This window comes from Dama dama, chromosome X, assembly GCF_033118175.1.
Source record: "Dama dama isolate Ldn47 chromosome X, ASM3311817v1, whole genome shotgun sequence".
In the NCBI taxonomy this organism is placed as follows: domain Eukaryota; kingdom Metazoa; phylum Chordata; class Mammalia; order Artiodactyla; family Cervidae; genus Dama; species Dama dama.
This window is the reverse complement of record NC_083714.1, coordinates 8,077,201-8,101,853: the sequence shown is the minus strand read 5'-3', so window position 1 is coordinate 8,101,853 and position 24,653 is coordinate 8,077,201. Positions and strand designations below refer to the sequence as shown.

At 59.6% G+C, this 24,653-nt stretch overlaps 1 protein-coding gene across 6 annotated transcripts; it reads right to left on the bottom strand.

Annotated features, from left to right (window-relative positions):
- Positions 1-1,399: 1,399 nt before the first annotated feature.
- On the bottom strand, positions 1,400-24,594 carry HCFC1 (host cell factor C1). 6 transcript variants are annotated; one of them, XM_061137329.1, is made up of 26 exons: positions 22,943-24,594; positions 17,642-17,790; positions 17,328-17,488; positions 16,645-16,853; positions 15,667-15,751; positions 15,061-15,167; positions 13,786-13,965; positions 13,344-13,703; positions 12,954-13,114; positions 12,361-12,558; positions 11,794-12,018; positions 11,596-11,700; positions 10,988-11,243; positions 10,553-10,695; positions 10,274-10,412; positions 9,925-10,145; positions 8,080-9,427; positions 7,719-7,882; positions 6,642-7,215; positions 5,955-6,275; positions 5,628-5,746; positions 5,397-5,534; positions 4,903-5,088; positions 4,027-4,327; positions 3,571-3,634; positions 1,400-3,353 (listed from the first exon to the last, which is right to left on the bottom strand). In XM_061137329.1, the coding sequence occupies exons 1-26, from the start codon at positions 23,133-23,135 to the stop codon at positions 3,314-3,316; spliced, it is 6,147 nt and encodes a 2,048-aa protein (XP_060993312.1). In that variant the 5' UTR covers positions 23,136-24,594; the 3' UTR covers positions 1,400-3,313. The 6 variants fall into 6 exon arrangements, with proteins under 6 accessions (XP_060993312.1, XP_060993310.1, XP_060993311.1 ...); XM_061137327.1 differs by having other exon boundaries at positions 6,642-7,218; positions 22,943-24,593; XM_061137328.1 differs by having other exon boundaries at positions 5,955-6,272; positions 6,642-7,218; positions 22,943-24,593.
- Positions 24,595-24,653: the final 59 nt, after the last annotated feature.

The following is a 24,653-nucleotide window of genomic DNA, read 5'->3' as shown; positions in this document are numbered from 1 at the left end:
CTCTGCCTGCCCCCACCACCCCCATCCGGGCCCCTCGGAGGCATGAGGTGCTTGGGCTCTGAGTCAGGTCAGAGTTGGCATGGTGAGGGACCAACAGGACCCCATGCTCACAAGACCCCATGATTCCAACAGAGAGGGTACCAGGGACAAAGGAGCATGCACCGGGGTGAGGTGCCATGGTGTGCCCTGAGTGGAGAGGTGCAGGGGATAATAGTCAGCTGCCTGTTGTTCTAAGCCATGAGAAAAACCCCATGGGCAAAGAATAAAATATAGCAATACAGCATAACCCAAATAAAAGTACATCGGGTTGATGAGTTGGGGTCGTCATGCCCTGCTAAGCTAAGGAAAAACATAGTGTGGACCTTGGAACGTTGGGTCAGCACAAGTTCAGAATACTGCTTGTGCACACACCAAGATGTTTTCCCAAGGCCTATGCAGGTCTATGACTTCCAGCTAGGTGACACCCCTTGTACAAGAAAATAAGAGATAGTTTAAGGTAATAAAATGGGAGATGTGACCAGGGACACAGGAGGCTGACTTCATCAGAGCACAAGTACTTTGTTTGCCAAGACACTAAATAAATGTGATGTGGCTCCGAGGAACAGGGCACTTGATTCGAGGTCTTGAGTCCCCCAGTCCTGTCTTTAAAACTTGAATTGTCTCTAGTTTTTTTTCCCAAACTGTGCGTTGACCACTTTCCATCCCTACCTGCTGGATTTTGGTACCAGAGGAGTGTCCGAGCCCCATCCATGTCAGTGGGGCAGTAGCCTCACTGGTCTTCTCTGGCACCGAGGCTGTGCCAAGCCCTGGCCACCCCACTTGGCCCTCTGGGCCTTTGTCCTGGTTGGCACTGAGGACTGATGCTGCCTGCCTGCCCCTGGCTACACCACCATCTTAGCCCTGGCACCACAACCCAACAGTGGGACTGTTTATTTGGGGACCCTGACCCATGTGCACAAAGAGCAAGGCCAGGAGTTACTCCAGCAGTGCCCTCTGACCACAGGGGCGTCGCTCCGGTGATGCTGGTCTGTCCTAGGGGCTGTGAGATCTCGGTCCAAAGAGGGTGGTGGTTGCCCCCTGTCCTGTGGTGAGGGAGAAGAGGGAGGTAACATGGCCTCCACACAGGGAGTCAGCAGCAACTTTGGCCCCTTTGGCCTGTGCCCTGCATTCCGGCTGCCATTGTGGGATCTTCTGGGGGAAACCAGGTCCTAGATCAGCTCACTGCCAAGGCCACAGCTCGCAGCACAAACTTTGGGCTGTGGGAGGCGATAGGAAAGCAGAATTCTGGGAGGAAAAAACTCCTGGACAGAGAAGGGTGGTTTGTGAGCCCCACAGGGCCCAGCTTCCCGCCTCCAGCCTCCTCCCGTGGGAGTCCCGGACACAGCAACACAGCAGGTCGTTATTTCAAAAAAAGTCTTTTAATTGTTCAAAATAGCACAAAACGACATCGCACTATGGTAATATTGAGTCACAAGGGTTACTCTACAATAATGAATGGGCGTACTGTTTCCAGAAACAGAGAGATCGGAGGGCGCTCAGGAATCGGGCTGGGGGGAAGACAATGGGATCAGGCGGTGGGCTCCAAGGTGACTAAACGTGACGTTTTCCACAGCGAAATATACTATAATACAACAGAGGCCCCAGAGGGTGGGGGCTGGGGGCAGGGGTCTGCAGAGGCTGGGGTCTTCCCAGCCCCAGCTGCATCTCCAGGGCAGAGGAAGGGGCTTTGAAGACATCGGCTGTTCGGTTCAAATCCTTCGGTGCGACTTGCTTCCAAGTCTCACTCCTTGCAAAAATCCTTGCACATGGGGCAGAGCTGACACTGGACTAGCCACTCCCAGCAGAACCCAGAGCCCAACTTTGTAGCATTGATGGTACTGCACGACTTGTCATCCCAGGCAGCTTCAGAGGCCGGGTTCCTGTCCATTGCGTGCCAGCCCTGCCCAGAGGGTGGCCACGGAAAGCGGCAGCTGTGGGTGTTGGATGCTCTAAGCGCTCATGCCAGGGAGGGAGCCTGGGAGTTGTGGAGAGGGCCACAGACCCAGGACTGGGTATCAGGTCATGCCCACGCCTTTGCACCATCATCCTCAGGAAGTCTGACTCTGGGCTCTAGCAGACTCTAAAGCTCAAGCCTCTAGATGTTGGAGCCACAACCCATGAGGGGGGCAAGATTTGACCGCTCACCCTCCGTCATCCCAGAGGCCTGGGGACAGGCAGAGGGGCACAGGGCAGGGGCCAGAAAGAAGAAAATCGCACTGGGCAGCAGACACCAGACCCACAGGGAAAATGCCATACTCCTCCTGCCCTGGCCACCCCTCACTTTTTCGTCCAGAAAGATCCCTGCCAAGGCTTTGCCAAGGAGAAAAGGTAAAAAAAAAAAAAAAAAAAAGACAACAGAAAAAGATACACATTCTGTACACAACTAACAACAACAAAAAAGGGACAAAACCCCACACGCTAAGACTAAAATTACAATAAAACTGTTAACTTCACCCATTTCAACTTAAAAAAAAAATACAACAAATGCAGCAGTTGGTGATGTGGCCCCCAACCCCGACCCCAGAGAGGCCGTGGCCGGGCTCAGTGGGAGGGCTCCTCGAGGCCCCAGGTGGGCGTCAGGAGGTTTTCACAGAACACTGCTCAGGCCACCCCGGGGCTCCTTCTCCACCCCTTGCTTTTTCTTCTCTGAACAGGTAAGAGGAGGGGAGGGAGGACGGGATGGGAGGACGAAGGCCTCTGAGAAAACGGGTCAGCTTCCCATGGGACTGCCAGGCAGGGCAGGGTTGGATAAGCCAAAAGGACAGGCAGGTATCACGTGGCAAGAAATGCTAAGGTCACAAAAGAAAATAGAACCAGACAGATACCCGGTTTGGGGGGGGATGCCCCCCAAGCCTCTGAGACTAGAGGCAGGGAAGAGGGCCAGGGGGTGCTTCTACAAGCGCCCCCCCCCCACTCCTCAGGCCGTAGCTGATCCCTGGAGCCAAGGGCAACAGCGAGGGGTGTGTAGACTTTGGAGGCAGGCTTTCCGTCTGCTCCAGTGCGTTTCAGTCTTTCCCTCGAGGGCTCCCTGGAGGAAGGGGGGGCACCCACTCCCTCACTTGCTCTTTAGCATCTGCCTTCCGCTCCCCCCCGCCCCGCAGCCGTGGTAAAATGTGCTTTCTCAAGATTCTTGTAAAAACAGAGAGAGAGGAGGGGGAGAGGAGGGCAGCCGCTGGCTCGTGAGGGCGGAGTGCGCGCCGGGCAGTTGGGGCGGGCGGCGGTCCTGAAGCAGAGGGGAGGCTGGAGAAGAAGCCAGGCGCCGGGCAGCTGCCTTTCACTGACCGTCTGCCTTCGATTTCTTTGGCGCGGATTTCCTTGGAAGATGAGAGGCAAAGGCAAAAAAAGACAGGGTCAGCGTGGGTCTGCGTGGTGAAGTGAGCGGGACTTGGCCAGAGCTCCAGCTGCCCCCCAGGCTGGGCGGCCCCCCACGTTTCAGGAGAAGCAGGGCCCAGCTGTCCCCACTGCTCCTTGCTCTCGGGGTCTGCCTACTCCCGGCCCCAGAAGGCTCTTGGAAAGGCACCCCCTGCTTACATTTCCGGAGACGACATGGGCCGCTTGCTGGCCGGCTTGGCGCCAGAGCTGTCTTTACTGGTTTCTGAAAGCAGAGAGGGGGGGAGTGGGCGGGCAGCCCTGACGCCACCCAGCACAGCACAGCCGGGCACCGAGTGTGCCGGCCCCTCCCGTGGGCATGTGCCCCAGGGTCCTGGCCACCCGCATGCCACCCCCCAGGGCCATTCTGGACGCAGCTTAGAGGCCTCTGCTGTTGCCCCCCAAGTGACAGAGCAGCCCGAAGCCTGGGCGCCCACCCCCCACCTCTGGCTGCAGGTCTTATTGGCCCTCCCCATGCCCACCCCCCTCCAACAGCCCCCCAAGGAGCTTTCTCCACCAGGTGAGGTGAGGGATCCACCCACCCCAGAGGGTCAAGCTCACCAGGCCAGCGGCTGGCAAGAGTTCTCCCTCCCCAGAGTGAGCCCCACACACACCCACCTTGCAACCACCTGACTTGGGTGGCTGGGCCATAGCCCTTCTCATTGCGGGCGGCAATGCGGAAGATGATGGCGGGCTTGGTGGTGTAGTCAATGTGGGCGTTGGAGAGGCTGGAGGACTGCACGAGGCAGGAGGGGCTGGGCCCACAGTACACCCGCATGAAGGCCAGCTGCGCCGGGGTCGAGCTCTTGGTCTCGCCGCCAGCCTGCGCGCTCTGGATGGCCAGGTACACTGAGTACTCGATGATCTTGCCGGAGGTCACAGAGGGCGGCTCCCAAGTGAGGTGAGCACCATCTGGACTCTAAAACAGAGGAAGCAGAGGCCAAGGGGGCCGTCTTCGGCCTCTGTGACTTATTCCTCCCCTGCCTGTCGGAGAACAGAGAACCTAGACCGAGTCGAAGCTTCCAGAACTGACAGCTCCTTCTTCACCCCGCTCCTGACACAACAAACCTATTTCACAGCAGAGCTCAAGGAGCTCCAAAGAGATGGCTTCGTCTGCCCCCACCTAGAAGGCAGCGTGACACAATGGCAAAATGAACCGGGACTCCAAACACTTTCCTAGACCTGTTCTGTCACCTAACAAATGGCTTGTCATTTAGCCTCTTGGTGCCTCAGTCTCCCCATCAGAAAAATGCAGAGTCACAGGCCCAGACCTCATCAGGGAGTTTAGGCATTAGAGGATTAGGTGAATGAGCACGTTAGTCATGGCTCACGCTGTGTCAGAGAGGGAGAGGCCAAGAAGCTTCAGCCCAGACCCACCGGACTCTGCCTATATCTCGGGGCCCCTCCCAAATCACCCCCACCCAGACCAGCAAAGAAGAAAGCCCCATGAGCACGGACTTAGTTGAGGACAGAGGCTGATCTCACAAGACTCACTTTGCTGATTTTAATGGCACACGGGGCCCCCGGGAAGCCAGGCAGACATGTTTTAAAGGCTGAGATCTCACTGAAGGGCCCCCGGCCACAGGCATTGATCCCGGCAACGCGGAACTTATATGCGGTGCCTGGCTGCAGCTCCTGCTTCTTTAGCTGGTTGTAGTCGGGCACGGTGCCCGAGTCATCCTACAGGGAGAGATCAGGCGAACAGGAGAGATGAGAGTGACGTGAAGCCCACCACTGAGAGGGCTGCAGGAATCAGTGGAGCACTTTTCCACCATGGGGACGGTGGGGTGAGCAAAGGGCAGCCATGGCAGCCCCGTCATGACCAGGGGGGACAGGGCGAGGGGGGCCAGGGCTGAGCTTTGCCACTGCTTCAAAGGCTGCAAAGGGGATAGGGTGAGGAGGGGTCAGCCCTGAGACGGAGAGAGCATCCCTTGGGAGATTCACAAGTCCCTGCCCACCTGAGGGTGTTGGCTCCCAGGGATACGTACATCAGTCGGGACAGCATCTTCGCGTGGCAGGAAATAGTGTGTCACCATCACATTGGTACCCTTAATGACCCCCACGTCAAACCACTGGTTCTCCTTCTTTACAGGGGCTTTGCTAGGTGGCGGTGGCAGGTCTGGCTTCTGGAAGGCAGAGAGGGAGAAGTGAGTGATCAGGACACCCTCTGAGTCCGGATTCATTAGCCCGCTCCCAACACCCTGTCACTCCAGACTCACCACGCCCAGGGATTCAATGCCATTGGCCACTTCCGTCAGGGTGGCCGCGGCCTGCAGCTTCGCAGGGCTGGCCACAACGACCGGCTGGGGGGCCACAAATGTGTTGGACGGGGCCAGGCCTGGGAAGGACAAAAAGGCATCAGCAGGAAAGGCCCCGGAGACTGGGCCTTCTGTACAGGAGCCCCTCCCTTGGGCTATACGACAGGGCCCTCTACCCCGAGGAACCTGGGACCCCACTCACAAGACTTTCTTCCCCAGTCAACTGACTTCCCCAGGGGAGCGAGGCTGCAGGCCAACCCGCCCGTGGCCAGGCAAGGTCCCACATACTCTCGGTGGCCGTGGGGGGTAGCAGGCCCACGGTGCTGGGCACAGCTCCGGCCAGCTCATTGAGGCAGTTGCTCTCGATAGTTGGGTCATTGAGGCTGTCGGCAGGGGCCAGCGCTTCTGTGGGCAGGTGGTGCTGCTGCTGCTGGGCCTGCGCCTCCTGGAGCTGTTGCTGCTGCACCAGGGCGGCCAGCTCCTGTTGTGTCAGCACGATGGGGATGGTGGTTGCCTGGCCTTCCTGGCCCTCAGCTGACAGGTGGCTCAGTTCTGCCTGCGTCACTGCCGCGGCCGCCTCTGAAGTATCCATCGGCTCCCCAGTGCCTGCTCCAGAGGCAGAAGACGACAACTTAGGAGGGACGCTAGCCCCGGCTTCCCACCACCACTGCCCTCTCAGAGCGACGGGCAGGATCCTTGGACACCGGCCCTCAGAGCCTGTCCCCCAGACCTCTCCCCTGCCTTCCCCCTGGCGAGACCCGCCTCCTGTCTGTGCACCAAAGTCAGCTTCAGTTCCGGTTAGGCCATACTGTGCCATCCTGGTGGCAAACAAGCTCCCCTTGCTCAGGTTGCCTGGAGGGAGGTGCCTGAAGCATGGTTTGTTACCCCTGAGCGGCCTGTCCCTCCCTCAGGGCTACCCCCTGGCCTAAAGCAAGGATAGCCTGCTGAGCCAGCTGGCCTACGTGCAGCACTTACCCATGACAGCCTGCTGTGCGGCCTGGAGCACGGCCTGGATGGCCAGGGCCTGGGCCTCCTCTGTGGCTGCGGCCTGTGCAGCCGCTTCAGCAGCAGCAGTCACTGCCAGCTCCTCTGGGGTGAGCCCTGTCACCATGAGGGTGGTGGTGCCCGCCTGGGCCTCAGCCATCAGCTCTTGGGGGAGGGACAACTGGTCTACTTCAGACTGGGTGGGTGGCGGTGGCTGGACCACCACAGTGGCCACCACAGCCGAGCTGGCAGGCTCCTGGCCTGAAGACGGGTCCCCTGTACTGCTCAGATCCACGGCGGCCTGGAGCTCAGGGCTCTGGGAGGCTGACAGGACCTCGGCGGAGTCCCCCACCAGGGGCGCGGAGGCAGGCTGCAGGAGCTGCCGTGGCGGAAGCTGCTGGCGCGGCCCTGGCGAGGCCTGGAGCTCCTCTGGGGGCTGCAGGATGTCAACAGCAGAGAAGGGCATGTCAGAAGTTTCTGTGTTGGCTATGGTCACTGTAATCGTGGCCGGGATGGGGACTTCGGTGGTCAGAGCCCCTGGGGCAGTCTCAGTCACAGATGAGATCTTCTAGAAAGGGAGAGAAGCCCTGTCAGAGGGGAGGAGAGGAAGACAGAAACCAGGCAGACCTTCATCTTTCCCTGTGGGTCGGGATCTGCATTCTCAATGGGTTGCCACAACCCTGCCTGACAGACAGGGACAGTACATCACTGAGCGGCAGGAGGCATGGCAAGAGAAGGCGAGACTTCTGACCCACTGGCCCATTTTAACCCAACCCCAGAGAGACCCCTTGGTCTCATGAAAGGGGCCCACCAACTCCTCCTGTGCTACTCCATAGCCAAGTGATGAGCCACAGGAACCAGCTACAGCAATAAAATCACCCACAGGACACCCACCAAGGACTGGGGCCTCCTGTGCCCTGCCCTGTTAGGCGAGAAACTGCCCTTTTATGGTCTGGAAACGGGACCAGGAGCGGCGCGTGCCTGGACCAACAGCGCCACCTGGTGTCCAGTTCAGGAACAACATGGGCCCAGGCGCTCCAGGTCACAGGGACCCTCCTGGGCTCTTACCGGCACCGAAGGGCCTGGGACTGGCGTGGACTGTGTCACGGTGGTCACAGCCCGTGTCAGCGTGGAGGACACTGTTGTCGTGATGGGACTGGAACTGGCAATATTCACACTGTCGCCCTGGGTACTCTCCACCTCTCCCTGGTCGCCGGCAGGTGGTGGGGGGTCTGATGGGGCAAGCAGAGAACGGGGTGACAGGCCCTCCTCCAGCAGGGCTACCACCCAGCTCTGCCACCAGAAAACATGGCTGCCTGGAAGACCTGCCCGTACCGTACAACCGGGCTGCACAGAACTGAACTGCAGGCTTCTTGGTGAGCCCTGGGCCTGGGAGCCTGCGGGGACCTGGCTGGTTGTGTCCACCTACCTTGATTGGAACTCATGTTGGAGGTGACAGTGGTGGCCGTGTGTGTGGTGCCTGTCTCGTGCGTCTCACAGGGCGGGTTGGAGCACACCCTTTGCGTCGGGAAAGGAGTGAGCAATGAAGCGCCGGGCTGGGGGGCGACTGCGGGCGGCACCGCCACCTCCAGGCTGGACTCCAGGGTCCTGTGGGAGGGTGTGGCATCTGGGAGCAGGGCGCCCAAGCTGACGGACATGGTCGTGCCAGTGGAAGCGGTCTGGTGCGTCTCACAGGGCCGGCTGGTGGGAGGCTGCTGCCCACCCTCTGGCTGGCCTGCAGCCCCTCCAGACGTGGCTGTGGTGGGCGTGTGGGTGGTACCCGTCTCGTGGGTCTCACACGGGGGGTTGGAGCAGACCTGGGTCACGGTGGCTGAGGGGCACAGCAGTGCCTCCAGAGCCGCGGCAGTCACAGAGGCGCTGGCTGAGCTTTCATACACCAGTGTGGGGGACCCCAGCAGCTCGTGGGGCTCCCCGGCACCCATGGCAGAGCGGGCCACAGTGGCCGTATTGGTCGTGTGCGTGTGATGCACCTCCAGCTGGCGCCCCACGGACACCAGTGGGCCCAGGCTGGCGACGGACCCTTCCTCGCCACTGGGCCTGACCTGGGCACTCAGGGGCCCCAGCTGTAAGAGAGTGGCACCACGGCCAGCGGCCTCAAGGGCCACACTTGGTCTGAGGAGCGGGCCGGCTGAGCACGGGGCCCCGGTGGCCATCACAGTCATGGTGGTGCTGGTTGCACTCGTCTGACGGGTTTGGCACGTGGGCTTGATGGAAACCTGGGCTCCCTCTGACGCCCCAGCAGCCACGCTGACCCGGACTACAGTGGGAATGGTGGTGGCCGCGCAGGCGAGCCGGATGTCTCGCCGTGGCCCGCCTCCGATGCCGGACATGGCGGTGGTGGCTGTGCTGGTGGTGCCGGTCTCGTGGGTCTCGCATGGCGGGTTGGAGCAGACACGAACGACGCTGCCATTCGGCTGGCCCACCGTGGAGGTCACAAGAGCAGCAGTGGCCTCCTGTCTGTCGCAGACGAACTGCACTTGGGTGGGCTGGGGGTGCCCCCCCAGATTAGCGACGACAGTGGTGGTGGCTGTGTTGGTGGTGCCCGTCTCGTGGGTCTCACACGGCGGGTTGGAGCACACCAGGGTCACAGTGCCGGGCTGCACATCACCCTGGCCCGAATCAGCGATGGTGACCGTGGCTGTGGGCTGTTCTGTAGTAGGGGAGGCCAGAATGGACACTGGGAGGTCGTGCACAGGCTGGGCCTCCACCCCACTTGGGGCTGTGATCAGAGTCACCTGGGTAGGCTGGGAGACAGGCTGGGGAGAGGGTACACGGGGAGTTAGTGCTGCTGCCCATCCTCCCACGTCTGCCCCTGCCACCAACCTACAATACCCCCTGGGACCAGTGGCTTGGCACCTAAAGCAAAAGCCCTGGCAAGTCTAGGACCTGCTCACCCTCACTCCAAGACACTGACTGGCTCAGGGACCAGGGAAAAGGAACCGGGAATGGGTGGAGGAGCAGGGCCTAGGCTGGGGCAAGCCCTCGGTCGGGCAGGGGTGGGGGGAAAACCTGGCTGACCCTGTGCTGTGCCAAGGCCAGCTTCACCACTTCACCAGGAATTCAGCTCAAGATGCACAAAGAACCTAGTGCTCAAACGCTAAACATGGCTGAGATATATCATCTCAACTTGACAGACTAGCAGGCAGTGACTAAGAATCGCGATTATGTACCTCCAGAGTAACCATCCTACGGGTGCCACATGCGGGAGGGGAACCAAGGGCCCGCCGGCACACTGCAGCTCCAACTGCCCTACCTGCATGGTGATGGTGGGCGTGGTGAGCCCAGCGGCCGCTGTCAGCGTTGTCTGTGCTGCTGACACGGTGATGGCAGTGGGGTTGATCACCTGGCTTGAGAGGGTGGCGATGGTGCCCAATGTGGTGATGGGCGTGGCCAGCGAGGCACTGGTGCTATGGCCCCCAGCTCCGGCCAGGCTGGTGGAGACGGTGCCTGTCACTGTGCCCAGGGTCGTGACGCCTGGAGGCGGGGAAGGAGGCGGGTGTGGGAGGAGGTCAACAGCTGGTGCGGCTGTTCTCCCCAGGTGAGTGGGGCTGGGGCACACCCCAACCCTGCCCTCACGGCCCTGCACCCTGAGGCCTCCATACCTGTGGTGCCCTTGACGACCAGTGTGGTGACAGCTGGCTTGACAGCAGAGACAGTAACGGGAGTGACCAGGCGGACGCCCCCCATAGGCACGGTGCGGAGGATGGTGCCTGGCTGGCCAGGTGCGCCCTTCAGCACCACCTGGAAAACCAGAGAAAAGGGCCCCCGTGTCACTTGGGGGCTGGCCAAAGCAGACCCTCTGCTGCCCCTCCCAGGCCCCTTGTGGTCTGCTGCGGTCCCGGGCTGGACCCTTGGGGAGGACAGGGCCGGGCACACCTCACCTGGGTCACTCCTTGCTGCCCGTGGCCCGTAGCGATTTTGGGAACGGCTGTGATGATTTTGGCGGGGGCTCCAGTTCCAGAAGTCATCACCTTGGTGGTGATAATGGTGATGGGCGACTTGATGCCGGCACTGCTAGTCACGCCTAGAGGAGAGGAGGGCAGCCTGGCTTTAGGAAGGGCCAGACGACAGTGCCAGCCTCCCACCCAGGCCCGCTTCTCTCGGGCCCTCTTTTCAAACAGTTACGCCTGTTGCCCCTCAATTAAAACAAAGTAGTACGAACTGCAGCCGTACCCTTGCTACCTCCTGACAAATCGTAAACAAGAGGCAAGGAGAGGGCAGAGCAGACAGGAAAATCTTACACAAGAGGCAAAGAGAGGGTGGAGCAGAGAGGAAAACCTCAACGGAAAGACGATGCAGACTGGCTACCCCCTCACCTGCTTTCTCCCCAGCACACCGGGGAAGGCCCCTACCCGTGGCGCCCGCCTGTGTGATGATAGCCGACATGGGGATGGTCTTAATGATAGTCGTGGTGCCGGGTTTGGTAGTGCTGGGGGACACACTGCTGATGCCCAGGATGGTAGGCTTAGTCCCTGCCCCGCTGGCCTGCGTGGTTGTGATGATGGTAGTGGGCTTGCCATCTGCAGACGTCACCAGCTTCAGGATGGTCCCGGCTGGCAGGGGTCCTTTAGTCTGTAAGGAGAAAACGCATGGGGGGAGGAAGGCTGAGATGAATGGGCATCACTGCTGTGATGCAAAGTGTGGCTTTGTTGTCATTGTTGAATTTTAATTGAAGTCTGGTTGCTCTATGATGCTATGCTAACTTCAGGTGTCTAACAGAGTCGGTCGGTGATACACATATGCATCTGTCATTTTTTAGAAGAACTGCAAGTTTAATGGTGAGTCTGGTCTGGCCAGGATTCACTGCCAGCCCAAGCAGCTTGGACTATCCTGAAGACTGCAAGTGACAGAACCAAGCAACAGGACCTTCTGAGCCACTCAAGCTCATCTAGGCAGGGTCCCAGTCTAGGGTCCACAAGCTCACCTGGATGATCTGAGTCACTGGGCCTGTAGACGCCTGGCCTGTGACTGCCGAAGTCTGAACCGGTTTGGTCTGGACCACTGACATCACTTTGCCCAGATTGGAAATCTAAAAACGAAACGACAGAGCACCAAAAATAGTGATCCAGAGACCGGTCAAGGGCACGGCCTGGGGTGGGCGCTCCTGGTGGTGGTCACTCACCAGAGCACTGCCTCCTGGGACCGAAATGGGGCTCTTCACCAGGGTGATGGTCTTGGTGACCCCACCCACCACTGTGGTCACCACCTGGGCTTGCTGGGCCACTGTCACAGTCCCAGACTTGTGTACAGTGATGATGGGACGAGTAGACGTGTTGGCGGCAGAAGAGACAGAGGTCCCCACCTGGGCAGCTGCAGTCTTTAGCATGCGAGTAGCTGGATTGCTCACCTGGAGATCGCAGAGAAGAGTGGTGGGTAGGTCAGAAAGCACCCCAGACTCGACCTAGAACTGGTGGGGGGAAGAGCTGGCCCCTGTGCATTTGTGTATGTCCACCAAGCTCAGTTTCGTTTACCTCTCCTTTAGTGAAACAAGGGAGGTCACTGGGCCACAGGTCTGGCCACAAGGCAGCCACACCCCCATGGCTGCCAGCTTATTCCCCAGCCCCCACCGGACCGCCATCCTCTATGGTTGGTCCAAAAGCCAGAAGTAGTGACCACTGTCTAACGACGATATCCAGAAACCCCCGGCCCCAAGGCTGTGAGCTCAGAACCAGCTCCAAGGGACACTCACCATGACTGGTGAGGAGGCCACCTTCACAGTGGCTGGGAGCGTGGTGGTGCCCGGCGTTACGGCCACGGTTTTGACGATGGTGGTGCCAGCCGGGACACTCAGGACCGTGGGTGCCGAGGAAGGAGGGATTTTCTGAGTGGCAGCAGCCGCGGCTGCCAACGCAGCCATACCACTCATCTGTGGGCTGCTGCCAATGACCTGCAAGGGACACAAGGAGTGTGAGCCCACAGGGAACACCAGGCCCAAGGCGGCTCCAATCCCTGCTTCCTGGAGCAGCACCTCTCGGCTTTGAGGACAGCCAGGTGCTGCTCTACTGACCCCAGACCTGGACTCCCACCACTGACCAGGCCCATGTCAAACCCCAGCTGGCTAGCTTCTCCCCTCAGAAAATACACATTTAACATGCCCTTGAGATCAGATGGCGAGGAGATCATTCTGAGGTGTCAGCTTACTAATCCTGAAGTTAGTGCTGAGGTCGCCTCATCAGCACTTTCCAGGCCCTGGATGAAAGGTGCTAGTGCAGGGTGGGAGTCAAACCCTGCCAGTGCGCCACTACCAAGAACGTCCCACCACGCCCTGCCCTGGCTCCTTACCGTCCCCTGGGCGCTCTGTGTAGGCACAACCATCCGCACGCCTGCGGGAAGGGAGGTCACGGTCACGGGGGCTTTCCCAGCCTGGCTGGCAGGTCGCATGGTGACTAACGGGGTTCCCGTGGTAGCCTGAGGACCAGTCACTTTCAGCACAGCCGGGACACCTGCTCAGAGAAGGGGCCGAAGTGAGCAACTTCCGGGATCTGCTTGGGCTTCAGCTCCCGCCCTTCCAGCACCGCTCGGGGACAGTCTCTGCAGGTCAGGACCAGGCCTCCGCAACAGCACTCAGCCTCCGGTCTGCACTAACGGCCTCCAGGCGTGCGGTCTAGCAGCCCCCGCTCAGGCATGCCACCTCCGGGTGAGCCAGTTCCTGCCCTCGAGCGCCCGGCTCACCTTGAGTCCTGGCTGCGGCGGGCACGGAGATTGAGCTGCCAGGCACCGTCGGCAAGACCTGGATGGTGGTGGTGGTCGGGGGCGCGGCAGCAGCCTGGGGCAGGAGCGTGATGCCTACTTGGGTCAGCGGCTGCACGGCAGGTGCGGCTGCTGCTGGGGCAGGGCTCTTGGGAGGGTTGGCAGGCACAGACGGGACTGGATTGGGTGTGGGGGAGGTGGCAGTGGCAGCCGTGGCAGGAATGTCATATTTCTGGAGCTGCAGAAGGTAACTGTCGGCTGTCGCCACGGCCCCCCAGCTCACCTCCAGGGAGTTAGTGTTGGCTCGCACCAGCTGTACCCGGGCTGGAGGTGGTGGCTTTTCTATAAGAGAGCATCACTGGTGAGGAGGGAGAGGCAGACACTTTGGGGACAGGTGTGGAAGCTCTTCTCTAGTTGGCCTTACCTGTTTCCAGGTACCAGAGGTCCTTGCAGCAGACCTGGTTGTTCCAGGCCTTTCGGTAGCCGTCACGCCCACTCCAAATGTAAAGGCGGGTATTGATGGCTACTGCGCAGTGGCCAGCACGGGCCCGGGGAATATTGTCTTCCAGCGTATCCATCAGGATGGTCTCCCAAGCCATGGTATCTGGGGAGGACAGGATGTGAAAGTCAGCAGGGCACAGAGGAACTGACAACCCTCAGGGGCTCTTTGGCCTTTTGCTGTCAGGGATGGGGAATTAAAATCAGGAAGTCATCCAAGATTACTAAAGTAAGACGAAGACAAAAACAAAAAAAAAATACAATTCTGTATGGCAAAAAGATTGTACAAAATTAGAAACCACAAACTATAAACTGGGAAAACTACATGAGAGACACAGTCAAAGGTTCCCCTTCTTGCACATGGAGCAACACAAAAGCCTCTAGAAAGAGATGGGCAAAGAGGAACGCAAGTTACGGAAAAAGTGACAGAAGATCTCAGAAAAGAAAAATACATACCCTCACTCAAGATAAGAGAAAGGCAAACTTAACCCAGAAGGTGCCTGGCAGCTTGATGTTCCTTTTGCTGCAGCCAGGGTTGAGGGTGAGCCAGGGGAGGGGACCGGGAGCTGGCCCGTGGGAAGTCAAGCACCTACTGGGCTTGGTGAAGAGCGTAGGCTTTGCCGGCCTGGTGAGCACCGCTAGGGACATCTGCATGTCCAGTAACATCCCCCTGCCAGCAAGGCTACCTCTAGGTTGTCCCTCTTCGGATACACCTGAACGTGGTGAGAACGGTGCAAGGATACTCACGGAGCAGCGTCGGTGCAAGTTTTGACACCACGAGCGCAATTCAAAAGAATGAGCCACTTGCCCTGCGAGGATGGGATGGTCTCCGGGACAGAGAAAACACAAGGGCCAGGCACTGCGCTGCATAGAGCAGGCCACCGTCCTGTGTGCTCCGTTTTTAAGGAACCTATAAGCAATGCTCACATCTATAGCGTGGTCCCTGCAGGGTGGGTGAGAAACCACCAACAGGAAATGAGAGGGAGGCACTGCGTGGTTATGCCGGTGAGGAAGAGCCTATTCAAAACACGCCAAGGAGCGTCCCTCAGGGAGCTTAGACCACTGGCTACGCCTCGCGGAGCTCCAGAGGCACGGCCTAGAAGCAGCTCGGCCCCCTGCGCCCCCAAGACAGCCCGCAGGCTGAGGTGGGCCAGCCTCCCGCAGCCCTCTGCAGGCCGCACTGAGCCCGAGGAGGCCATACCCAGGTTGAGACAAGCCAGGGTGTTGGTACACTTCCACTCCTTCTCGTGTGTGGCCACTTTGACGTCATCCATGACGAGGGGCACCCAGCCACCAAACACGTACATTCTGGGACGAGGGAGGGAAGAGTAGGAGACGGTTGTGGACGAGGTGCCAAGCTCGAGGCCACCTCTTCCATCCAGAATGTCCTGAACACCCTGGGTCCTCTAGTTCTCCCCGGGATGCACAAAGCTCTGAATGTGGCCCTCTCTGCCTTGGTGGCTCAGCCCTCACAAGAACTGTGTCACCTCCAGCGCACAGAGCTTTGGTGTAGCTCACCCAAAGCTCCACTCTGTCCCCATCATCCTTACGTTCACTCTGGGACCTTGGCATTGACAAAGACACTCAGCTGCTGCTGCAGAGGATCTAGAACAATCTGTGTCCCTCTACCCTCTTTTTTTTTTTTTTTGGTCCCCCAGGGTCATAAGGGGAAGACAGGGCTGCTGAATGCCAGCCCAACCAAAGAAAGGTCTCCTCAGGCCTCAGGGATTGCTAGAACGAAACTGTGAGCCCATGGGGGTGGGAGGTGGGGGCTACAAAGAGAAAAAAGCCACGGCTGGCTACTCACTTGTTTCCTATGGTCGTGGCCGAGTGGAGACTTCGAGGAAGAGGTGCCACCCCGCTGAGGCTGGGCTTATTCCACGTCAAAGTCTCTGTGCAGAGCAGTGGGAAGAGAAGGTTACTCACAGCGGGTTGGACACGTGCCCTTTGGCCCACAGGCTGTGTCCCAGACATGGGGAAGGCTCTGGAAAGCAGGTATTAACACAGCACAAGAACTGCACACCTGTCCTCCCAACAGGCCTTGAGAACCCCCCTGATCACCAAGCTCTGGCACTTCCGAAGCAGTCTTTCCCGAGCACCTGCTATGAACCAGGGCTGGGGCTGGGGGTAGGAGCCATCGCCATACCCTCCAGACGAACCATAACACCTCCCACTCCTCAAGAGGCACTCACCCACCGTCAGCTCCACCCTCTACAGACCCAGGGCTGCTAGGAATTCTGTGCCCAAAATGATCTCTTTAGAATGCCGACGCAACGCTACAGGACCACCTAAACCTCTATAGTTGTGCAGTCGGTCACCTTCTCTCCTCCACCTTCTTCAGGTCAAAAGCCTGAACTCCTTTCAGCCTGAACTCCTGATTCCTTGCCTGTCGACCTGCCCAAATAGCCCCTAGGGGTCTCACCGTGTCTGGGCAGCCCCTCTGACTGGGACAGACCAGGGGGCCCTGCTCCCGGAACACCGTGACCACTGACGAGTTGATAGGGACTCATGCTACCTCACCCACACAACGTCATTCTAGGCCGTTCCCTCTCCCCTCACTCTACTGCAAGCTAGCAGATCGACTCGGTCAACAGAGCCTTGCGCTTTCTTAAACACTGCAAGCTCAGGGCAAAGAGGACAGCCCCAGATAGGTCCTATCCTGACCCAGTCACAAGTAGGGTGCTAGGCAGGACACTCCCCCTCTGCGACGGCCCCACCACAACACCCCACGCCAGCTGCCCAACTGCACTCCTAGACCACAGGAGCAGCTACACCCACGTCGTACCGATATCCAGGGTCCAGAGGTCCCCCAGCCTGCAGCCACTCATCCCTCCATAGATCACCAGCTTGGACTTCTTGTTGTCTTTCTCGGTGTAAACCACTGCAGTGTGAGACTCTCGGGGTGGGGGCAGGACACCATAAGTGATGGGAATGTCCCAGGCTACCACTCCAGAGCCCGGCCGCAGTTCCAGGATGTATAAGTCATTCAGGTACCTGGAAAAGAAAGGTCAGGTTAGGGCAGGCCACCCGCTTTGACGAGGGAATGGCAGACTCCTGAGGAGAAAAAAGCGGGGCTAACGCTACACGAACTCCAAATCCTTCTACCTCTGTCCTCACCCCTAAGGAGGGGTGCAAGTGGAAGGGGAGCAGCAGGATGGGGTGTGCTCAGCTGCCCTGCACGAAGCTGGACATGACATGAGGACCTCCGAGGTGAAAAGGGAGCACCAGCTCAGGACTACCTACAGACTTTAAAAGGCCCTTGGAAAATACCCATCACGAAGCCTGCAGGCACTGAGAAGGACCAGCTCTAAACTGGGTCTGAGGAGCAGGAACCAGCCCAAGGCAAGGTTGGGGGAACCAACTCTCCTGTTTCACAAATGAAAGGGACCTGGTACAGCAAAATTGACTGCTGTGTGGGCAAGCTCCCCAGCCTTCATGGGATTCCACATGAACAAGACAATGCCTCACCTCGGAATGTTGTTCTTAGGGTCCTCACTATCATTGGCCAGACCCCCAAACAGGTAACATTTGTTGCCCACAAGGGAGAAACTGTGCCCGAGTCGAGGACACGGAGGAGGCCCATTTTTGGGTGTCTTTGCTTTCAGTCTCTTCCATTCCCACCGGCTTGCCTGCAAAATCAAGGTTCAGTGATTAACTCAAGGGTGAGCTGGGTTGTTTGTCACATACGGAGGGGCTGCTGGGGGTGGGAGGGTGCACCTGACTAGGGTAAGAAGGTCTGGGTGGCACAGGGCCTGCCCACGCTCTGACAAGCAGGACACTACCTGGAGCTCGTAGAGGTCGTTGCTGTACTTCCCATATTCCACCATCCCTCCGAACACGAGCAGGCGTGTCCCATCACACACGAAGCCATAGGCTGCACATCCAGGAGGGATGTCCCCTCTCACAGCCGGGATGAACCACTGGTTGGTCGCTGGGGGACAAAAGTTAGCAGAAGTCAGAACACCCTGGGAGCCACCAGAACCAAAACCACCACCCCTCTGCCTCCCTAAACTCACCAGCCTTCAAAATACAGTCCAAGAAAGGACAGGCTAAGACAGCGCCTCTTTTCCCAAGGATGTGGGACTTCTTCCTTTGAGCATCTAACTGCTGACCCTCTAAGCCATCTTCCAAACCCTTTGGTCTCAGAGACCACCCCAAAGTCACCCTGCTTCTCATCATAGTCATCTTAATAAGCAGGAAGTCACTGACAAGAGAATCTGTCAGCTTCTGGAGATGGGGCCACCTCCTGCCACTCTATGGGGACTTGGAAAGAAAGAAACAGCTAATACCCAAGCTACCCTCCCGGAGGCCCACAGCAGGCTGCACGTCTCAGTGGCTGAAAGAGCGAATGCTGCAGGCCAGGGGCAGCAACCCGAGTACAGGCCCAGGAGAGCCGTGGGGGCATGCTCGAGCTCTGCTGCGGTTTCCCCGGCGACGGTCCACAGCTCCCTCCTCCAGAATACGGGCAGAGGCGGTGGCGGGCAGCCTCCCAGCCCTGGAAGCTGCCTCAAGTCCACCGCCTCGAGCCAGGGTGGAGCTCCCCAACTGCCCCTGTTCCGCCTGGCACCCCCGTACCTACCAGGCAACCAATCCCTTGCCTGCCATGCCAGGTCTTCCTGGCAAAGTCACAGGGAAAACACTGCCCTCTTTGGAGGAACTCCTCCTGTCCTGTATTATTTGAAGGGCCATCCCCTGAAACACACACTGCACTCTCACCAGACACCTCAAACCAGCAGCCAGCTGCAAACCTGACTCCACGCCCCTCCATCAGTTTTGGTCAAACACAGGCGAGCAAATCAGGACTGAGGAGACGGTGGGCAGGGAAGGGACCTGAGCGCCAATGGAGCCCCTCCCAGGGCATGACAGCGGCCAGTCCCTACCACCCTCTCCATGCTGGGTAACCGGACTCCCACAGCTTCACCCTCAAGGAGGAAGAGGCCTGCCCCCTCATCCCAAAGCACATTGCACCTCCCGGCATAAAGGCACCCTGGCTGGCCACTTCCCAGGTGGACACAGCTGTTTGGAACGGGCTGCGGGTCCCACCCTCGGTTCAGGGGAGTCACTGGGCCTTGGGGACGCCCAGCACTCCCCTCCGTCTCCCCTGCCTGCTCCGTGCACCCTGGCCCCAGAGTCCAGAGATCCGCCTTATCCTTCCTCAAGGCGCAAAAACAAACCGAGAAGAGCAGCAGCTTTTCAGGCTTAAGCCCTCAGCCCTACACAAACTGGGGGGAGATGGCTCACACAGCGTCCAAAGGAGGTACATTCAAGTTCCCACGATAAATGCCGACACAGACCTCTGAACCTCCCTCCGTGGACATGGGAAAGAAAATAAAGTCGCTCAGTCACACCCGACTCTTTGCAACCCCATGGACTGTAGCCTACCAGGCTCCTCTGTCCATGGGATTTTCCAGGCAAGGGTACGGGAGTAGGTCGCCATTTCCTTCTCCAGGGGAATCTTCCCAACCCAGGGATCGAACCCGGGTCTCCCACATGGCAGGTAGATGCTTGACCATCTGAGCCACCAAACTTTTTAAAACTGGACACAGGAACAGAGGCCGAAAGGGGAAGTAACTGACCAGAGCTCACAGGGTCAAACAGACACACGAGACAAGAACCCTGTCCCCGAATAAAAGGTGCCTCAGGTGCCTCCCTGAGGGCCGGGGGGAGGCTACACGGGAAAGGGATGGGCCCACAGGTGTCGGGTCACCTGCCACCCAATTCAGGGGCTGGGTGAAAGGGACCAGTGACGTCCCAAGAGCTCATTCTGCAGCACCCAGGAGGGGCTGACCTCGTTCTAGAACACTCCAGGCAGGAGCAGGCTGTCAGGCAGCGCGGGTTCCGGGCTGAAGCCTGGTTCTGCCCTGAGATGGCAGCTGTCCCCTAATCCTATCACCCCTCACTCATCTGGGGGGGGGTGGGTGGTGCACGACCCCTGCAGGTCCCTCCGCCCCCCTCAGTTCTGGCTTGCCGCCACTCTCGGCTGGGAGGGAGGCTAGGAAGAGACGCCTGTACCCTGGAGGAAGTGGCCCAGCGCCCCCCACCCCCCCGCCCTGCTTCCTGCATGGTGCAGGCGGTGGCAGGTGCTAGGAGGCACGGAGTGGGGGAGATGATTCTCAGAAGAGGTGACACAGGAGCCAGGGCCTTGAAGGCTGAACAGGACTTCCCAACAAGTGAAACCGGCGGGGCCAGGCAGGAAGTGCCTGTGAGAACGCGAAAGGCCGGGAACAGAGAGTGAACAGGTTGGAGATAAGCTCAACTTAGTAACCACTTAGCCCCAAGGAGAACACGCCCGGGAGGTATCCCCAAAGCGGGGGCCTGCACTTAATAACCGAACTGAAGGCCGAGATAGCCAACAGGGTGACCCTGGACCCAGCACGCCCCGCCTGAGACCCCAGGGTCTGTGTGTGCGAAAATGAGGAAGTTTCACTAGCCGCTTTCCAAAGCTCCTTCTGGCGTCATCAGCTGGGGACGCTGGAGAACCACTGAGGCAGACCCGCCTCAACTGCTGCTTCGCCCAGCAGCCACAGCCTCCCCACACCAGGGCTCACCCCACCGTGTCAGGGCCAGGGCCCCTGGGTGATCCACTTTGGTGTTGCCAGAAACTTCCCTGAGGTTGAGGATGGGTCTCCCAAAGGCCGGGGAAGTGTTCCACGGCCACCGAGGTGGAAGGACACACAGTTCCTCATGCACCCCCTTCCAGTTCAGTGCACACCTGCCACCCCCAGCCCCATCACCCCCGATCTCTGAGCTGCCCGAGATGGCAAAGCAGGCACATGCCCCCCTAGGGTCTTTTGTCTTAGCAACTGGGAACTCTCTCTGAATGATGAGTCTCTCTGTGCATTCCTCTTACAGAAGGAGAAGCTAGAGAATATGCTCTGACCTCATTTAAGACACAAGACACAAGGTAAGCAGGAGGCCGGCTGTCAAGGCAGCACTGAAGATGCCCTAAGAAGGATGCTGGGCATCTGTGCCCCGGCTGGTGGGAGAGAGGCCACACCAAGCCTGGCTCTCTGAGAACAGCAGAAGCTCGAGGCTCCGTCAAACAGGAAACACTAACATGCGGTGAGGACCGGAGAGCCGCATTCACTAGCAGCGAGAAGTCGCCAAGGGAGTTCTCAGGGCACTTTCTGAACTGGTACCCTGGAGGAATCCAGGGCTGCGGCCCTTTGGAAGGCTGGCTCCCACTACCACTACTACCCTTCCAGAGGGGAAATGAGTGAATGCCGAAATGGTCAACTCAGTTTAATACACGCATGTCGACAAAGAGGCCCCAAGAAGCAGTGGCCTTTGGAGCTGATGGTAATTAGGCCCCTGGCCTACTTTCTAAAATTGGCGTTCCGTGCCAAGGAACCTGCTCCAGGCCTTACAAGAAGGAAGGTGGTCCAAGGGGTTGAGGAGGTTCTGCTAAGCACACCGGCCTCTCTAAAAACAGCCCTGCCCCTCGGCCTTCCCTTACTGGGCTAATCGCTGCCACCGCAGCTGTCCAAGCTGGCACCAAGCTCCAGCAGCCAGCCCAGCCTCCCTGGAGGCAACAGGTGCTCCGACCCAGAATGTGAAGGGCCACCAGCAACCCACCAGCCTCGGAAAGTCAACTTTGTAGGGTCAACCACTTACAAGACGCAATCACACTGAACTCTGTGCCTCAAGGGAGGCGCGGGCGGGGAGCACTCAACAGAGGGAAAGCTCGGGTCCAACCCTCAGCGCACTGACCAACAGCCTAGCTCAGAGCAACCTCGGAGCTGGGGGCGGCAGCGGCAGCGGGGGTGGGGGGAAAGAACACAGGGTGCCCAGACCCCAGGACCCCGGCCCACCAGAACCCTGGGACAGGACGGCTAGGTGGCCAAAGTAGTTTGACAGATGAGCTGGCACGGGGGAAATGGGTTAGAAGCCAGACTCTGGCCGCGGCTGACCCCAAAGCAACCTGGAGCTGTGGAGGAGAGCTTGCTAAAAGCACACTATGAGCTGGGAGGGGATTTGCAGCAGCCCCGCCTCCGCCTCTCAGGCTCTGGAACGGAACGCAACGCAACGCAACGCGCCCAGGCCCACTGCCCCCAGTGAGAACGCTCAGTCCCTCTCCCCGGACCAGCCTCCATTCAACAGGCAACTGGGGCCCACTAAGGCACCAGGTGTACCAACTGGCCACCACGGGGGAGGGGTTGCACGAGAATGCGGCGAAGCTCTAGAGACCAAGCAGGGGCACCAGACAACAGGACCACAGCAAGTCAGCCTGGTGGCAACACCCGGAGGCAGGGACACACCGCGGTCTTCGACTCTGACTGCACCTGACTCCTCCCAATGAACCCAGCCTCAGGTTTAGGGGCGGCCTGGGAATGGGCAGGGTAACCTCCTCGGTCCACTGCACGATGACCGCAACTAATCCCTCTCTTCCAGCCAAAGGCCCCAGATCCAGACCACAGGCCATGGGAAAGGAAACACTGCAGGAGTCGACACTGCAAGTGGGGAACGGCAGCGTCGTCGGATTTGTGGGGCCCCAGGACGACAGTTCCCCAGCGTGGCACACCGCCTGCCCGCCCCATCCCCGGGTCAGGATTGAGGCCGCTCAACTCTGCCCCTTTTCTCGAGACGGCGACCTCATCTGTCATCGAAAAGTTGTCACTGCTCCCCAAACCGCACCAGAGATGAGGAAGAGCCTAGCAGGCATTGGGGTGGGGGGGGGGAAGGGGGTGGGACTCTGCGCCAAAGGGACGCATCCGCCCGCCTAGTTGGCGGGGGTAACGGTGTCTTGTCTGAAGTCACCACCGCGGGCGCCGCCCCCGCTCCCTCACCAGCTGGCCTAGAGGGTTCCTCTCCAATACTGAAAGACACCCCCTTCGAAGGCAGGAGAAGCAGAGGTGTCAGGATGGGGACAAGAGCAGGGCAGAACAGACAAGCCATGCAGAGCAAAGGGTCTCGGAGGGGAGTCCCATGCGGCTGGAGGAGGGGGAAGAGGGCAGCCAGAGAAGGGAGGAGAGGAAGGAGAGAGAGAAAGGGAGGAGGGAAGGAGGAGGGAGGAGAGGAAAGGAGGGAGAGGGAGGAGATGGAGGGAGGGAAAGATTCGAGGACCCAGCGGGCTTTGCACTCACCCGTGTTGTACACGTGCAGCTCGTCCACTATCCCCTCGTTGCCGCCGCCAAACACCACGATGAGCTCCTTGATGGCCACGGCGCGGTGGCCGTGGCGGGGCCGGGGCACTGGACCCGACCAGCCCACCACTCGCTTCCAGCGGGGCTGCAAGAGCACCGCTGGCGAGTTGGCGGCTGACACGGCCGAAGCCATAGTTCCGGGAAAGGGTGCGGTGGAGAAAAGTCGCCAAGTGGGAAGGGAGCCCCCCAATTCCACTCACACACACCCCTTTAAGTCTAAGGTGGCTCTCACTGAGAAACTGTTCCTCACACAGCGGTGGACGGCTCCATGGAGGCCGCCATCTTAACTATTTTCTCCTTCCCTTCTCCTCTTCCCCTTCTTCTCGCTTACCGCGTCTCGTCAAGAGCCTCTTGAAACTGTCAAGCGACTGGACCCGAGAAGCTGGAGGCCGTCGAGTCCCGCCGCCCTGACTACTTGCCTGGGAGCTCCCACTTACAGGCTCGAGCGGGAGGCCCTGGGAGCCGCCATCTTGAGCCGCCTCTCTCTCCTCCCTTCCTCAGTCGTAGCCCTCCCCTGCCGGAAATGGCGGAGCCCCGGCCCGGTTCCCACACCCCCCGAGTCCCCTGCACTGGCCGGCTTCCGGGGCGGGTGGAAAGGAGCCACAAGCGCAGCGGTTGTCTCAGCCCCGCCGGCGCTCACACCACAATTGTGGGAGCCGCCATCTTGAGACCGTCCCGCTTCCCCGCCCAGCGCTTAGTGTAGAGGCCGCTCCCTTCACAGCCTCGACACTCGTAAGGAATAGAGGCGCGCCAGAGGCCAGTGAAACGAGCTTGAGTTCTTGAGGGCTGCTCAGATACTCGCCCCGTATGGCTCGTGAGGTCTCGAGCGTCTACCCTTAGTCCGCCTCTGCTGCTCAGGCTGCGCCTGCCGCCCTGGGAGCCGCCATCTTGAAACTAGCTCCCCCTTCCCCCCTATTCTCTTCCTCCCGGGTCAGTTCTTCCACTGCAAACCAAACGCAAGGCAGCGTCCGATCCTCGCTTTCCTCTTTATGACTCCTTTCCACAGGAGCCGCTTCAAAAAGGCAGAGTTAGGCCCCGAAGTGGCAACTGTACGGCAGGAGGAGCGGTAACGGCAGGGCGCTCATGCCTCCTCCCTGGGAGCCGCCATCTTGTGCGAAGAAGTAACAACTAAACATGGCGGCAGCGGTGGTCGGGCGAGGGGGCGGAGTCGGACGACGTCACTGTTTTTCACCCACCCCACCCCGCCCTCGCAGGCTTCTCCTCCCGGCTAAGGCCCGTTAAAAGAACTCCGCGCTGTTTCGCGGCAAGGGACCGGGGCCGCTGCACGCTAGGCTTGAGGTCAGGCTGCGCTCGGGTCAGGCACAGGCGTGCCCAGCTCTGTTACTGCCGAAGCGCGCCTCCACGCCTCCGTTCTGGGAGCCGCCATCTTGCCACTTCCCTTCGCCCGGCCGTCCGCGGGCGTCAATAGCGACTTTCAGCACAAAACAAAGATGGCGGCTGCGGCATCTGGGGAATGCCCGGATGAGAATGCCTCAGACGCGGTTGGCCCCGCCCCCTTGGGAACTGCCCCCCCCGGGTCGCTGAAGGGACACTTGCCAGAGGAATCGTTTTAACTAGCAGTGGGGACAGGACACAGGTTGCAGAGAGTGCCTGACGGGAGACACTAATATCAGGCTTCGGATCGGGGAGC